The following is a 16,414-nucleotide window of genomic DNA, read 5'->3' as shown; positions in this document are numbered from 1 at the left end:
AGCTAGGCTGGAGGGCTTGCACTTTACCCCACGATGGTGAGCCACCAGAACTTCGTGGGAAAGGAAGAACACTTTCATAGCCCTGTCAGGAAAACCCCAAACACCACGGAGATGTGGAGACTGGAGGCCACCGGATCTGCGAAAGGGCGAGAGCTAGAAGACACCAGGAGTAATTGCAATGCTTGGGCACACTGGCAGATGGGGAGTCCCAGCTACTCAGGAAGCTGAGGCAGGAGGTTCGCTTGAGCCCAGGGGCCCAACACCAGCCTGGGTAACATTTTAAAACTCGATTTAAAAAAAAACAGTCACCAGGCATGGTGGTGCCACCTCCAATCCAAACACTGGGAGGGTAAGACAGGAGGCTCGCAGGTTTGAGCCCAGCTTGGGCAAACAAGTGACCGAGACCCTGCCTCAAAATAAAAAATTAAAAGGTGTAGATGTAGCTCGATGTCGAGGCCCTGGGTTCAACCTCCAGTACTAAAAAACAAACGAGATCACAGGTTCTTTCGCTGGCGTCACAGCACGGATGAGGGCACGCTGACAGCTGACGGGGCGGCCAGGACCGCTCTGGCCGATGGTTTGAGTGACAGGGTCCAGGCAGGAAACCCTGCAGGAGAGCGCTGCGCGCAGAGCCGTGACGTGAGACCGGGCGGCGCGGACCTGGAACCTGGACAGCACACACCAGCGAGCCACGGATGTGGCTGCAGCAGGCCCAGGGCGCAGGCCTGGACTCAGGAGCCGCGCTCACTGTCGGAAGCCCTGCGGCTACACGGGTGCCGAGGCAGCTGGAGAAGGCCAAGCGCGGAGGGCTGGCGGCCCACACAGCCTGGGGACGTAACTCCGAGGCAGGAGGCGGCCGAGGAGCAAGGCCCGCAGACAGCACGAGGGCCAGGGGGGCAGCGACCCGGTGGAGTGCCGGGGCAGGGGAGGGCTGAGGAGGGAGGCGGCGGCTCACGGGGGCCGCCGGAGGACTGGGGCTTTTAAAAGCCACCACGGGCACTAGAGAGAGGGGAAGCGCGGTCCGGGACACGCGAGGGGTGCTTGTGTGACCTCCAGCCTGTGGCGCAAGTTGCTCGGACACAGTGCAGAGTCTTATAAATCAGCGAGTACATGAAGCGGTATTAACTCATAGTATTTATTGCCGGGTAGTTTACAGGAAAGTCTTCTCCAACGTGAAGTCAGGTGTAAGAAGAGCTGTCTCACATGACCTCCTTTTACAAGTTTTATTTTTAAAAAAATCATAAAACTGTATCTGAGAAGACATTGGTGTCGATTCTTTAAAAAGCGAGGAAGGAGAGCTCCGCACTGTCCTCAGTAGCTCCGGCCGAACAGGGTGTAGAACTTGGCGGGGCTCCTGCCGCACACGCACACGGCCCCGGGCGGCAGCTCCCGCAGCGGCTGGAAGGGGATGCAGAGGCTCTTTGCGCCCATGGAGGGGGCCCCAGGCTCCAGGTCCTGGTCCCTGTGGGGAGACACGGGCGGCAGCGCCATCGTCAAGCTGTGTCCCGGCCCTCTCCGCACAGCTCCCGCGTCACACTGCGCTTACCTGGCGGTGGTCTTCTTGATCCAGTCCTCGCACTCAATTTCCCCACAGAACGGGATCTGTGCGATCTAGGGAGAGAGGGGAGCACTCGGTACTGACGCCCTTCCACTCCAAGAGCTCTGTGTACAGCTCGCGAGCACAGCACAGCACAGGCTGCCAGCCCTCTGCGGGCCATGCTGCCCTCACAAACGAGCGAAGGACTTCGCTTAGAGCTGGCAGAAGGAAGCAGCTCGTCCCCATCTAAAACCCACTCACTGTGGCTACACAGGAAGTGCTCACTGAGTGGGACGGGCCTGAGCCCCAGGGGCATGTCTGCTCGGGACAGAGGTGTCCTCTGCTTCTACCCTGCTCTGCCACCAGCCCCCGGAGCGGGGAGCTGAGGGGATTCAAAGGAGCCAGAGGCAGACCTCCTTTTGCCGTGGCTCAGACACGGCAGCACTCTTCCCCACCTTGCACAGAGTTCGATGAATACACGGTCAGAAGACAGAGAGCAACTGACTTGCTACCCTGTTTTTAGGAACCTACACATTGCATTTCTAGAACTAAGACAGGCCAACCATGGCGGGGCCTGTACCCCAGTACTCTGGCAGGCCGAGAGAGGAGAATCGCAAGTTCAAGCCCAGTAACTTGGTGAGACTGTGTCTCAAAGTAAAAGAATAAAGTAAAAAAAATTCAAGTATAATGTGTGTGTGCACCAATCCCACACGACAGATGCACTTACCGTGTAGCACAAACACACACTAACCCTAACAGAACGACACTGCGGGTGTGGCCCATGAGAAGGGCCTGGTTTCCACCTGCAGAACGGCAATAAAAAATAAGACCGATCCACGGAGGGCCCCACAGAGGGCTCCGTCCACGTATCCAGAACACTGCTCATATCAACCCGAGGTAACGAGCGACAATTTTTGGTCACAGAGCGCTAGCAGGCAGACGGAATGGACGCGCACACCGCAGGGTGACCGGAGCGTTCCTGGCCGGCGGAGAGCAGCAGAGCGCCCGAGTGCTACCCAACCACCCCAGAGGACAGGCTTGACTAGGGATGGGCACCACGCTTAACCCTGCGAGTCCTAGCACACGACTTCCTGAGCCGACTGCGTCTTCACGCGTGCCGGGGCTGGGGTGTGGCTCAGCCGGAGCTCCCCCGCCCGCGCCCACAACCCCGGCCCACCCCACACCGCAGGAGGAAGCAGGGCGAGAGCTCTCACCTTCCCAGAGTCAAGCGTCTTCTGAAGGTCTTCCATTGTATCTGCCACTACCATGTGGGTCTTAAGGTCTTCAGAAGCCCTACCAAAAGTTTAGATAATATATAATTTGTCTTACAAATGTAACAAAATTTTTAAATATAGGTAAGATAAACATAATTTAAAGAGAAACCTGAGACTTAGAAAAGCTCAATGTGAATGTCAACACCGCCATTAGCAATGGCCTCCAGAGGTGAATGACAGTCATCTGACCAACATGCCACACGGGACTCTTGGGCCACACAGCTGGTGCTCACTTCCTGTGCACGGCCACTCGCTCCCTGGGCTGACACTGATGCCCGGGGACACCCTCATCACTCAGCAGTCCGGGTTACTTCCTACCCACTGCCCTCAGTCCCTCTCCCACAGAACAGCAAGCTGGGGGTGGGTGGTGCTGGGACACACTTCTGTCCCAAAGCTCCGGGAGGCTGGAAGAGCAACACAGAGCAGAAGCACCGCCGGAGCGCGCGCGAGTGCCAGCCCATCTCTGCCAGCACGGCCTGTCCTCAGTGCACAGACCTTGAACTGCATCATGCATGCACCAAACCAACCCTAAAACCACCTCCAGCTACTTCTCAGCCCCACTTTAGACGCACAAGAGAGGCAAAATCACCTGCCTAAATCCCTACGTGAGCACACACCGAAGGCGGAGATGAGTCACGCCTTCCCGGTCAGCCGCACCGGGGCCTTGAGTGCGCCAAGCCGGGCATCAGGACGCACACGGGAAAGGTGCAGGTGCGGCCTCCCCCGCAAGCCCCTCTCGTCTGCGCTGCACCTGCGTTCTGCTTCCAGTGGGCACGAGAGCAAACAGGTTCCCATGAGCGTGCCACTAACCTGGCGCAGGAGAGATCCCTGGAGCGCTGTGATCCTAAAAGAATCCAGGCCTGGACAGCCGTGAGTCCTCCCATGCTGCCCCTGAACCTAACCAAGAGGCCTCGGCCCTCCTTCCACTCCAGTCCCCTGGGGAACTGTGCACACTGGGTGCCAGGCCCTCTACCGACAACTGCACCTCTGTCTCAGGAAGATGCCAGACACTGCTATTCACTAAAGCTAGCAAGGCATACGCAGCAGGTGGGAGTGAAAGCCTTAGTCCTTCTCACATTTACATGTCATCAACGCCTGGGTCCACAGCCCCTCCTAGGGATGCTTCCCAAAGCATTAGAGATGCCATACTATATGAGCACAATCATGTTTATACCCACAATTCACAACAGCTAAGCTCTGGAAACAGCCCAATGTCCACCAGCACACACATGGATAAAGCAAACACGGTACAGATACGAAACAGACTATTAGTCATAAAGAAGAATGAACTCCTGTCATCTGCAGGAAAATGATGTAATCTGAGACCATCATGCTAAGCGAAATAAGAGACAGAAAGGTAAAACAATGTATGTTTCTCCTACATGAAAAGACAAATATGTAAATGAGTACAATGTAGGAGAGATGGTAGGGGCCATGAAGGCAGACTCTCAGAGCTGGGGAGGGGCTTCAGAGAGAGAGGGAGGCAGAAAGGATGGGGAAAGGACTGAAAAGATACATCACCAAGTCCCCGACACAAACGGGACAATTCTGCATCGCGAACACACGTCAGCACAATAAAGCTAACCCAAGCAGTCCCGGGGACGGACAGCCCACTGCTGCACTCCTGGGGGAAACAGAAGGCCCTGGGAAACCACCACAACCCAGGCCACAACCACAGGGGAGCAAGTGAAGCTGCCTGGGAGCTGAGGGCAGTCACGCAGGGGCAACCCAGACGTCCCTTGGTTCAGCCGTAGAGGCTGGGTGGGACCTGAAAGCGTGAGGGAACACGCTTAGCAAGCACCTTTGGAAGAGGTTAGCGTGGATCTCTTCCAACATAGCCTCCAGTTTCGCCTCGGCCTCACTCTCAGCCACCGTCAGCTTTTCTCCAGTGTCCCGCCGGACAGCGACAAACTGACAGCTCTTCATGTCGCGGGGCCCAACTTCAAGTCGAATGGGAACTCCCTGTGAGACAAGCAGGGCGGTCAGAGTGGCTCAAGCCGTGTCTCCGCTGGAATGCCAGCTCACTTCATGGCTTTGTCTACTGTAAATCACAATGCATCCAAAAAGCAGTGCAATCAAGTGAGAAAAATGCAGATACTACTCCCAAGGTGTCACCGAAACCTCTCATGAGAAAAAAGCTGTAACTAAGGAGAAATATCTACTGCCCAAGTGGTTCTGGGCTAAGGAAGCACTTCAAGAAGAAACTAGGAAGGTCAGTGTTTAGATGGGCTTCCCTCTCTTCAGGCTCCCACATGGGACCTGGGGACAGTTCCTACTGCACCCGACCGGGCCTCTGCAGCTGTGTCTCGGGGGACTGAGCCACAGGGCTCGACAGACCTCTGGTCTCTAGGACCCAGAACTTTACCTGATAAACAAGAGGTTTTAAACGATTACTGTGAAGTGAATGATCCTCCAAAACTAATGGGATTTTTTCAGACAAGTCACACGCCTCCATGTACAATTTCGCTGCTGCATGTACCCCACAGCAGAGGCACGGCGCCAGGGTATCCGTCACTGCTGGACGCTGCACCACAACCTCCATAGGGCTCACCCTGCGGCCGTGTGCTGCTTACAGTTTATTGTTCCTCGTACTGTAATAAAAGGTGTTTTCCCCATAGTGACCTGTACAAAGGACTCAAGGGCTTTATTACAAACCTGCACGTCCCTCAAACAAGGGAAATGCTAAAAGACTCAGTACTACCTAGCCTCTGATGTGCCTGTGTGTCAATCCTGTACTTCTGCTTGCTTTTTTCAAAATTATGAACTGCATATCCAACTCAGAGCACTTTGTAGGCACTGCGTGAACCATGGAATGATAATTCTGTGGTAGTACTGCCTTGTGAATTTGCTGTTTTAGTTCTGTCTTTGCTGGAAAATTGTAGCATTAGGCAATCATCACTGTTAATACGCTTTCTTTTGAAACACTTTGTGCAATATTAACTGCTCTTGATGGAAAGCAGCTATTTGCTCCCCCCACCCGCTTGAACTCCTTGAAGCTAATGCAGTGAAGAACACACCTCTCCCCCCTTGGAATGCTGTATTAATGTAGTTGAATTATTACTAGTTTTGTAACTCTCTTTCTGAAAATGTCCTTGACTCCTTTTTAAAATACCTCTTCCTCCCTCCCAAGTTTTATACTTGACTGTATGGTTAGTCTGTTTTAGAATGTTTTGCCTGCTTTCTTTCATTATCTTGTATATCAGCTGATCTTGGTAATAGCGTCTATCGCTGCTTGAAATGCCAGAATGACTTCTGTTTCCAGGTTTTTCAAAATGTGTTTTATCTGGTAGTAGCCATTTGACTGATAATACTGCCTAACACCTTGAAAAAAACATTGTGACTGTTCTGTTTTCTCAATTTTGGCCTAAAACATGTTTGCACTTGTGTTTCACTTGTGTCCTATTAATACTGATTGGCATACTAAAAGTCACTCTGAGCCTGAAAAAAAAGCCGCAGGGCTTTAAAATCATACTCTAGAAATCCTAGTTTCCCACTAAAGATTCACATGTGTCACAAATGAGACTGAGGACAGAGACATGCATTGTCACCACGACAGTGAGGCAACACTGTAGTCTGTCTTACTGCTCAAATAACTTACATGAATTCTGGTGTGTATGGTTTCATATACCCACATGAGGTTGATCCGTAACGAACACAGGCTTGTGACCTTTTTTATTGGGATCATTTTTACTGAAATAAGCTCCTACAGAAACTACTTTTGAAGTGGGGCAGTGCTGGGACCCAACCAAGGCCCTGCACCCGCCAGGCACCTGCTCCCCACTGAGCCACACCCTGGTCCCCAGCCTACGTCAGCTTTAGGGTCACTGCGGCAAGGTGTGGACCACGTCAGTGCTCACCGTTTGCCAAAACAGAGAAAAGTAATGAAAATCCCTTTCATTTTGTAACAGAATAGAAAAGGTCCAGATCTAAACTGGGGTGTGTGGGCCAAAGACGCAAGGAAGGAATTCACCTTGAGCTCCCAGTGATTGAACTTCCACCCTGGAGAATAGTTATCTCGCAAGTCGACACGGGCGCGGATGTTGGCACTGAGCAGCCGCGTGCGGTAATCATTGCACTTGGCCATCAGGGCCTCCTTGTCTTCCTCAGACAGCGCGTTCGTGATGCCACAAGGAATGACCACCACCTAGAACCCGGAGGATGGAGGAGACAGGTCAGCACCCAGGGAGACCTACATCTGTGCACACACCCTGGAGACCTGTGATCTACACATCGCATCTAAGCACGAGCCATGCACCACCCATGTATGCTCAACGCATTGTCACTTAGCTGATCTCACTTCATTTCACCTCTCCGAAATCATTTCAAAGTGTGACCTGTGAAGTGTTACACTAAGCAGCCTTAAAAATTCAAAGACCAGGAGTAGTAAGCCAATGGCACACACAGTTACACAATGCCGAGGCCTGGCTGTGCTCTGCATCTTCTCTATCACAAGAAAATCGACCTGCATGGTACTCAGAGCGCCACTCTTCCTAGTTTCCTCCAGCAAACACAGCTTGCACTTCACAGAAGGAATGAGCACGAGTGTCCTACCTGGACAGAGGCCACCCGGGGCGGCAAGACCAAGCCCATGTTGTCCCCGTGCACCATGATCATCACGCCGATGGTGCGCGTGGTCAGGCCCCAGGAGCACTGGTAAGCAAACTGCTTCTCTCCTGGTTTCTTGGGGTCTTCAAAAACGATTTCACACATTTTAGAAAAGTTCTGGCCTAGATGATGTGATGTTGCTCCCTAAAAGAGACATATAAGCTTTAATTTTAGTGACCAATTATGCCTTTGAAAATGATTACTGTAAGATCCCATGCTACAAAATGGCACTATACCTGTCTTATCTCTATTTTTTTCCTTACATTAAATAAGGTTTTCAAATGTAAGTGTAACTGATACAACAAAAGACAAGAATTAGTCAAAAACTGCTATACCAATGCTTTGCTCTGGGCGACCCCATTCACAGAAATAACTACACCCCGGACCTGAGAGAGTCCATGCCTTGGTATCTCAGGATCCGGAACATGATTTAACTCAGTGGGGACACTCACAAGACAAGGACAGATGTGCTTAAATTCCTACATGGCCTAGAAAGTAATGAAACAAATGTATTTTTATTCCCTTATATTTAAGAGGTAAATAAAAACGGGGCACATTAACGAGGCGTGCTATCTCTGTCAATACACACATCATACGATGTGTCGCTCGGGTTCAAGGTTCAGTTTTCCTTTAGCACTTGGAAATGTGGTCACTGCTATCCATAGCTATCCTAGCATCCAGCTGCAGCCAGCACTCGCCCTGGCTGGTGACTCGGCACCCGCTGCTGCCCTCCCCGCCTGCCTCGACGGCAGGAGAGCACGCGGGTGTGCACGGGCGGCGCTCGTCTTCCAGGGCCTGGCTTCTTTCACCTAACGATCTCGCGCCATCTGTGTCGCTGCAGGTGACAGGACCGCATGGTGCACTAGGGCTGAGGAGTACACCTGCGTGCAAGCGCTATGCCTGTGGTATCTGCCCGGCGGCCAGTGGACACCTCTGGGCTACTGCGAGCACCGCTGGCTGAGTCGGGCTGCGGCCTCCCCGCCTCCACACCCACAGGTAGGGCCGCTCAGCCCCACACGGTTCCACCTGCAGTTGGCCGAGGAAGCCCACACTGTCTCCCACGGTGACTGTGCGCATGTGCCACAGCACCCACGTCTGTGAGGACGCCGCCGTGGCAGCGAGGGCAGGCGTGGCGCAGCAGTGCGGTACCTGGATGGCTCTGCCGCTGGCGGATATGAAGGCCTCCACCGTCGTCGTGTAGTCTCCGCCCGCAAACTTCTCCTTCTCCGTCTTCCTGCCCTTGACCACAGGGATGGCCAGGAGCTCCTCGTACACCCGTGCGTATAACTCGAGGATCTGCAGGACCTGCGGGCGCCGAGAGGCCATGTGTCCGAACTCTGGGCTGACACGGGGGTTACAGAGAGGCACAGCCTACCTAAGACCGTGCTGCGGACAGCACTTCTAACAGTGAAGCTTCTTCATGGGAAGGTTCAAGCAGCCCATGTGAGACCGTAAGAGAAGATAACCAACAAAGCACTGGCAAGGCAAGTAACTTTTACAAATGTACGTAAGTTTAGAAAATGAGAGAAAAATCAATACCTATGAGGCATATACACTACTCAGAGTAAAAATTTCCTGAAAAATGATTAATTTGAATTACTGGATTGCAATTTTTCCCACGTTAAAGTCCAAATTATGTTAATTTTTGTTTTGCTTTTTATGAGACAGGGTCTTACTATGTAGTTCAGGCTGGCCTCGAATGCACTGTGCAGCCCAGGCTGGCCTCGAGCTCAGTGACCCTCCTGGCTCAGCCTCCTAAGTGAAAGTCCACAATATTTTCCCTCCCCCGAAGTTCAAAATATTTTAAACTGAAAATTTAAAAGAGCATATTTTGGCCAGGTACAGGGCTACACACCTATAATTCCAGCACTCAGGAGGTTGAGGCAGGCAGATTAAGAGTTTTTGGAGCCTGCCTCGGCAACATACCAAGACCCTGTCCAAGAAAAACAGAACAAAAAATTCTTGCATATATTGTATGATGAACTAACAAAATTTCAGAGAACAGTTTCTAAAATCTATGTGCATTTGAGTTAATTTTATTTTCCTTTTTACAGATGTTACCTAACTTTCAAATAACAAAATAAAGCAGAGCTTGAATGCATTTTTCCAGCAGAGTATCAGAAAACGGGAAACAACTTCTCTACCTCTTCTGCTGCTTCCTCAAAGGTGGCGAAAGCACTGTGCCCCTCCTGCCAGAGGAACTCCCGGGTGCGCAGGAAAGGCTGCGGGTGCTTGAACTCCCAGCGCTGCAAGAAGCCAGGCACAGTGTCGCTGTGGGGGGCGCTGCGGTCCCGCGAGCCACCTCCCGGGGAAGACAAGCGAGGCCCGTAACTGGGACCCAAACACCTCCCACACGGCTCAGACTGGCAGTCCTTTCAACACCAAAGTAAGAGGGGCTGGGGATTTAGCTCAGCGGCACAGCGCCTGCCTGGCAAGCGTGAAGGTGTGAGTTCGATTCCCAGTACCGGAAAAACAACAGCAACAACAACAACAACAAAAAACAACAAAAAAACCCACAGTAAGGGACACAGTATGCTTTGAAAATAAAATGCCACGAGCACCAATCTGAGGAGGGTGTGCACCTACCACCACATTGCACCACTGGTTGAGCCGGATGGGCAGGTCTCTGTGGGACTGCACCCACTTTGCATACGTGGGGTACATGACTGAAAGACAAAGAGACGGCGGTCACCTGAGGCCCCTAGAGTTAAGCTAGCAACTAAGTAGCAGGATCGAAGATGTGCATTTGTGGAATGTGTTTCCAGCGCCTGCAATGATTACGCCAAAGGCACTGCATGTTACTTGCACATATAAATCCACCTAGATTTGATCACATCTCATATTCTTCACGTGACATTTATACTTAACTTACTCTGACTGCTTTCGTGTTTTATTTCTGAAAACACTAATATATGCCATGTTTTGTGCTAAGTTCTCTGCATTCATTATCCTGTTTGATTCCCACAGTCAACTCATTCAGTAAATGTCTTGTCAATTCCAATGGTAAGGTAACGAACTTCCTGACTCCAGCAGTTATGTACGACAGTCAGAACCTTGGTTAGATCTTGATGCATCTACCTACCCTGAGGGGGAAAGCTCCTGCCATGAATTACACCCTGCCTACCCATGATCTACAAGTAGCACAGCTAAACCAAACTGCCAACCTGTTATGAGACAAAAGCTGGTGCCATATTTTCAACAACACACATATAAAAGGGTCACCGGAAGTACCAAAGAGCAAACACTGCTTAACTCTGAAGGAGGACATCTCCATTAGCAGACATTATCAAGCCTAGAGGCTCAAACTGTCAGTGGCACTATTTACTCGGTGCAATTCTAGGAAAATGACCAGGCTTTTCAGAGATCTTTCTTGATCTGCAAAAGGGAAATAACAGCTGCCTCTCTGCCTTCCTCAGAGCACTGCAGTGAGGGTGAAAGATAAGGCAGACAACAGCGCTTGGCAACCTTACAAAGCCAACACACATGTTACTCTAGATTATTAAAGTGAGGAATAAAATCTGTAAGAATCACAAATATGGCACAAAGTATCAGTGTTTCCAATTTTACAATCATTCAAGGAATAAAAATTATCTCAGTAAGATTCTTGGAAAAGCTCTGAAAAATTACAGCACCAAATTTTAAAATACCGAGTATGTAAAAAAGCCCTCTGCATCCTAATGATAAAGGGCTCCGCAATAAACACTGTGGGCACCGTGCAACCGTAGCTGAGGTTTCTTTCGGTCTTTGCCAGCACTGGCTCGGCGTCACACAGCTGGCAGGGTCATGAACCCGGATGCTGGTGCAAGCCCCACGCCCACTGGCCCACCTGTCTCACTGGTGGGGCGGATGGCGATCGGCTCTGCCAGCTCCGTCTTCCCAGACCTCGTAACCCAAGCCACCTAGGAAGAGAAAGGCGTTTCTCACCCTCGTGCCCAACAGCCCAACAGCACAAATGCAGTCTTGCTCAACATCAATTAAGGCAAATTAAAGAGCTGCTCTGCCATTCCTGAGAGGCAAAGAACAAGCCAGCTAACTCAGTAACATGAAAAACAGAATCACAACTTGCCAAGAAGACAGACATAGAATTTTTTAACTAAAATGGCTTTACGTATTTTTCTAAATCGGTTGTTTTAAGCTGCTGAAAATATACTTATGAGTTTATGAAACAAAAATGGAGGAAAAAAAAAACAACAGAAAAAGCAGGCTCCCTCACCTCAGGGGCAAAGTCGGCAATGTGCGTCTTCTCCTTCTCCAGCGCGCTCTGAGACACGAAGATGGGGAAGTAGCAGTTCTCGACACCCAGCTTCTTGATCTCAGCGTTGAAGAAGGCCTGGATGGACTCCCAGATGGAGTATGCCCAGGGCCGGAGGATGTAGCAGCCGCTCACATCGTAGTACTCGATCATCTCGGACTTCGTGATGACCTTTCAACGAGAGAGACAGTCTGTAAAGACGGAACAGAATTTCCAACACACGTGCAAGAGAATCGGGGAGCACAGCTCCAGCCTGGGGCCTCCCGCTGACTCCAAGGCTCGGGCAAGGCAAGGCAGAGCCTCGGTACTGAGGAGCCACAGGGCCAGTGCTCTTACCAGACCTCAGTTCCAACCCTGCTTCTGCTTTTCCCACCTGTGACTCTGGCCTAACCTTCACCTCACCACGCGTAAACAGTTCAAATGACAACTACCCATCTCACAGGACTCCGTTTCTAGTCAGTAACACAGATGACCACGCTTTGCGAACTGTGACATTGGAAGACAAGAGGCAGTGTGGAGTATTACAACTACTAACTCTGTACTTGGACTGCAGAACCCGGACAGACAGCAGCCTCTAAAAAATGTAAACCTTAGAAACAACTGAAGGCATACTCACCTGAGAATACCAATCAGCAAGATTTTCTTCTTTTCTTGCCTCAAGACCCAACCTGCGGATGTGAGAAACAAAGTATGAAACCTTTCATTCCACCGTTGCTCTTAGCCTGTGTATGTTTCCTGTTGCTATACCAAAACCCAGTGCTGGGCCATCTATAGAGACTGTCAGTTTATCTGGCTCCTGGCTGGCGGTCAGCGACACACAGGATGGGGCTTTCTGCAGGATCACAGCACGGCGTGGGCTCTCGCTGGGTGTGGCCACTGTTCTCCCTATAAACTCACCAACGCCGCCGGGTGAGGGCCCCACTTTCACGACCTCAGCTACCTTAGTGACCCCCAAAGGTTCCACCTCCAAGCAGCATTAACACATGGATTTGAAGTGACATTTCCAGCACACCCACTGTACTTAGGACACATTCAAACCATTTGCAGGCTGTCGTGAAAATAAGTTCTGGGAAGCTGGCAAACAGCTGAATGGGAGAGTGCTTGTCTAGCACACACCAGGGCCTGCGCTCAATCCTCAGCACTGCAGAAAAACACAGCTTTTAACCTAGACAACAGTTCTATTACTATTCTTAAAAGTGGCAAGATACTGCACACAAAAAACTTAGCAAGCAAAATCTAACAAAAGCTGTGATTTTAATGCAGACATCTCTTTTATACAGTTCTTTCTAAGGTAATGTATTTGTAATAAAAACAGACTATTCACATATATTCCACACTAAAGAAAATCTTAATCTCAACCCATATAAAATTATAGTTAGTAAGACCAGTGTCTTGCTGAAAGTAACAAAGAAACAGAGACAACTTCTACCTATTTACACATATACAAACGGAAGTGTACAATGACTCTAAGTTTTTTCCTCTTGTAGTAAATAAAAACTGTGGCAGTAGATCCTGTATATTTGATCTGCAATAGAAACTACTGTAGACAGTAATCATTTCCTTGAAGTATCAACTACCCAGGGAAATTTGGTTTCATGATCTACATAATTTGGTTCAATTTGAAGGGCCTGGGCTCAACCTCCAATAGGCCCCTTTCCAAAAAAGGGAGTACATCTTTTTAGACTTTACAAATAAGGCTGTACTGACAAATATTTAATGTATTTTCATTCCTCATTATTTTACTGACACACCTCAACCAAATGATTATGGGAAATTCAGCCCTTTCCTAAGCAATACCAATGTAAAGAGTGAGAAGTTCTAGTCTCTCTTCCACTGTTCTGTAACCTGTGCCACCTAATTAGCAGGCAGAGAGAATAACCACTGTATTGTCTTATTCCAGGAGACGACGTGTACATAAAGTGAGGTAAGCCGCAACGGAATGTCAAATTCAGCTAATGAAACCTAAAACCAAAGAATCTCAGTAACAGCATTTTCTTATTAAGCCATTAAAGAAAACCTATCATAATGTTCTAATTTTGGGGTGGGTTTATAGACAGGAAAATGACATTACTCAAACAGATTGAAAGATCCTAGAAGGGACAAGTAGCCCACTGTTTTGTTTTTAATCCAGCTTTGTTTTATATTTAAATAACCAATGCAAAAATACTACTGGGAATGAAGTTTGGTTCCCATGTAATTTGGAAAACCTGCTCAAGGTGCAAAACAATGTCTAGTTAAAGGGGAGGATAAGAAGGTTTAATACATTTGTATTTCCTATGTTAGTGGATCCAGAATGTGCACCCCTTTTCCAATATACCTGAGACCACAAGCACTTCTGATTTTGGAGTTTTCTGAATATAGCTATAGCAGTATTACAGTTCAATGTGTCTCGGCAGACTTCCACATTAAGGGTGCTCTACCTGTAACAGTGGTTACCGATACATTTCAGTGACAGCAGAAAACTGTGAAGTTGGAAAATGAGCATAGGAATTTATGTTCTGAGATTCTTAAACCAAGCAAATAAACTATGTCACCTATCTTAAATTAAATAAACTGAAAATTAACAGATGCTATTCTTTGGGCATTTCAGCTTTAGCAGCCTCTGATCTGATAGCCAAATTAACCAAAATTGTTATTTAAAAACTAGCATAAACACTGGATTCCTTCACAGTCCTGCCTGGGTCTGCACGGGCGGTGGCCTCTGCTTACCGCGTCTGCTTCTTGGGGCCCTGCCCCTCCCCTGCGCCGCTGGGCGCCAGCCCGCTCCCCTGGCTTTTAGCAGGGTCCTTCCCATGGCCGTCGTCTGGTGTCTGAGGCTTGTTTTGCTTTTCAGATTTGTTCTCCTTTTCTTTCTTCTTCTTGCCTCTGTCCTCAGCCCCGGTGGCAGACACGGGCTTGTACTCCACTCCCACCAGGGCCTTGTACTGTGCCTTCAGCTCCAGCAGCGCTTGCACGGCAGGGTCCACCTGATCCTGGGCAGAGAGGGAGGTTCGCATGCAAACGTTTCTCGCTGTCCAGGATGGACACTGCACGCACGCAACACAGCGCACCAAGTGGGCTTGCAGGACAAGCAAGGCAGGGGTGGCTAGGCGAGGGTGGGAGAGTTTAACAAGCAGAGACATGAGTGTGCAAAAGAGTGCGAAGCACCAGAGGCTGTGGCTGCACTGTCCAAACACTAGTCCCCAGGCACATGTGGCCATTTCAATTTAAAATACTTGGAGAAATATACAAAATAAAATGAATACAGAGAATAGCGAAGGACAGCCATTAAGCGACGTGTGTTAAACATTTCGCAAGCTTAGCAATGGCAGTAATCAGGTGTCTGTGCAACCAGCTAAACCTCAAAACCTATGACAACTTCCCCTTTTCCATGCACGGGAATTTGTAAAAATAAATAATCCGTATTAGAGCTCAAGATAAAAGTCTATTTGAGACTGACAGAGCTGTAAGAGGACCAATCAAATATGAAAGGTCTACAAGGTGCTAGGCACTACTGGGTCTGGGTCCCGAAAATCTAGGACCTCACAGATCAGAGGAAAAGAGATGATTTGACAAACAATTAAAATGCAGTGTCCTTAAGTGTGTGCTATGCCTGGGAAGGACAGTGTCATATGAAAAGATCCAGGCACATCTAGTTGGGGGAAAAAACAACTGACAAAAATTTCTTTAAAAGTCAAGATAAGAGAGTTGAGAACTGAAATAAGAGAAATTAGCTGGATCTGATGGGGACAGAAAGTGTTTTAGGCAAAGAACAGCATGTGAAATGTAAAAAACAAAAACATGCAAATGCAGTGCTAACCGTAGAAGCTTTTTCAGCTTTAAGTTTTCGAACCACTTCTCCTTGAGCAGCCACTCTGTCGTACAGTGCCCTGGCCTCCGGGGTTTCCGGGCCAGCAGGCGCATAGTTGCTGGCCGGGTGGGGCTCTAGGGTTGCTGACGGTGGCTGGCCGGGCACATAGTCCTTCCCGGTTTTCTCTTTGTACTCAGCTTTCAGGGACAGTAAGCACTCAACAGCTTCATTTATTTTAGCCTGAGATAGAAGGAGAAAAGAGATACTTATTAATTCCTAAACTTTCTGAAAATTTCAGTTTATTATCACTAAAAAAACAGCCAGCCCTCAGTATCCACATGTTCACTAACCAAGGATTGACGATACTCGGGAAATAACAGTTCTCTGTACTGCACATGTCTAGACTCAGTCCCTGTCATCGTCATCTCTGACAGCACAATAACCACACAGCACGTGCCCTGATGTAGTTTTCAGCAGGAGGGACATGTGCAGGTTACATGCAGACACTGCTGCTGTGTATCAGGACTTGAGCCGCCTCTGAGTTTGGTACCCAAGGGTCCCGGAGCCAATCTCCATGGAAATGAGGCCCACAGAAGCCATGTTAGAGCACCAGCCCCAAGCAGCAGATAAAGGTAAAGGACAGTTAATATAAATCACACACATTTCCATATACAAGTCATAAAAATAATCGTATATACACATTTCACCTTATAAAAACAGACACCAATGCAAACTGCCCATGTCAGACCCTGATTCTGGGCTGGGGATTTAGCTCAGCGGCAAAAGCGCCTGCCTGGCAAGCGCAAGGTCGTGAGTTCAGTTCCCGGTACCGGAGAAAAACCAAAAAAATAAAAAATAAAAAAATAAAAGATGTGATTCTAATCATGAAAACACATAACACGTAGATGTTTGTATCATCACAGCATTAAAAAGTATTGATAGCTGAGGATAGTGGC

At 49.2% G+C, this 16,414-nt stretch overlaps 1 protein-coding gene across 1 annotated transcript in view; it reads right to left on the bottom strand.

The window, feature by feature from the left end:
* Positions 1 to 1,114: 1,114 nt before the first annotated feature.
* Positions 1,115 to 16,414, bottom strand: part of Eprs (glutamyl-prolyl-tRNA synthetase) — a 55,458-nt gene continuing 40,158 nt past the window's right edge. The window contains exons 19-32 of the mRNA XM_005409277.2: positions 15,468 to 15,698; positions 14,378 to 14,640; positions 12,285 to 12,336; positions 11,630 to 11,839; positions 11,243 to 11,315; positions 10,003 to 10,082; positions 9,561 to 9,662; positions 8,566 to 8,721; positions 7,363 to 7,560; positions 6,782 to 6,955; positions 4,613 to 4,773; positions 2,752 to 2,830; positions 1,547 to 1,611; positions 1,115 to 1,462 (exon numbers count right to left, since the gene is read on the bottom strand). Of these exons, the coding sequence (XP_005409334.1) occupies positions 1,312 to 1,462; positions 1,547 to 1,611; positions 2,752 to 2,830; positions 4,613 to 4,773; positions 6,782 to 6,955; positions 7,363 to 7,560; positions 8,566 to 8,721; positions 9,561 to 9,662; positions 10,003 to 10,082; positions 11,243 to 11,315; positions 11,630 to 11,839; positions 12,285 to 12,336; positions 14,378 to 14,640; positions 15,468 to 15,698 (1,995 nt within the window). The 3' untranslated portion in view covers positions 1,115 to 1,311. The remainder of the gene's footprint in view (positions 1,463 to 1,546; positions 1,612 to 2,751; positions 2,831 to 4,612; positions 4,774 to 6,781; positions 6,956 to 7,362; positions 7,561 to 8,565; positions 8,722 to 9,560; positions 9,663 to 10,002; positions 10,083 to 11,242; positions 11,316 to 11,629; positions 11,840 to 12,284; positions 12,337 to 14,377; positions 14,641 to 15,467; positions 15,699 to 16,414) is intronic.

The sequence above is a fragment of the Chinchilla lanigera genome, unplaced genomic scaffold (genome assembly GCF_000276665.1).
Source record: "Chinchilla lanigera isolate Chin_1 unplaced genomic scaffold, ChiLan1.0 scaffold00119, whole genome shotgun sequence".
In the NCBI taxonomy this organism is placed as follows: domain Eukaryota; kingdom Metazoa; phylum Chordata; class Mammalia; order Rodentia; family Chinchillidae; genus Chinchilla; species Chinchilla lanigera.
The sequence above is the reverse complement of the archived record's forward strand: the minus strand, read 5'-3'. Positions and strand labels throughout refer to the sequence as shown.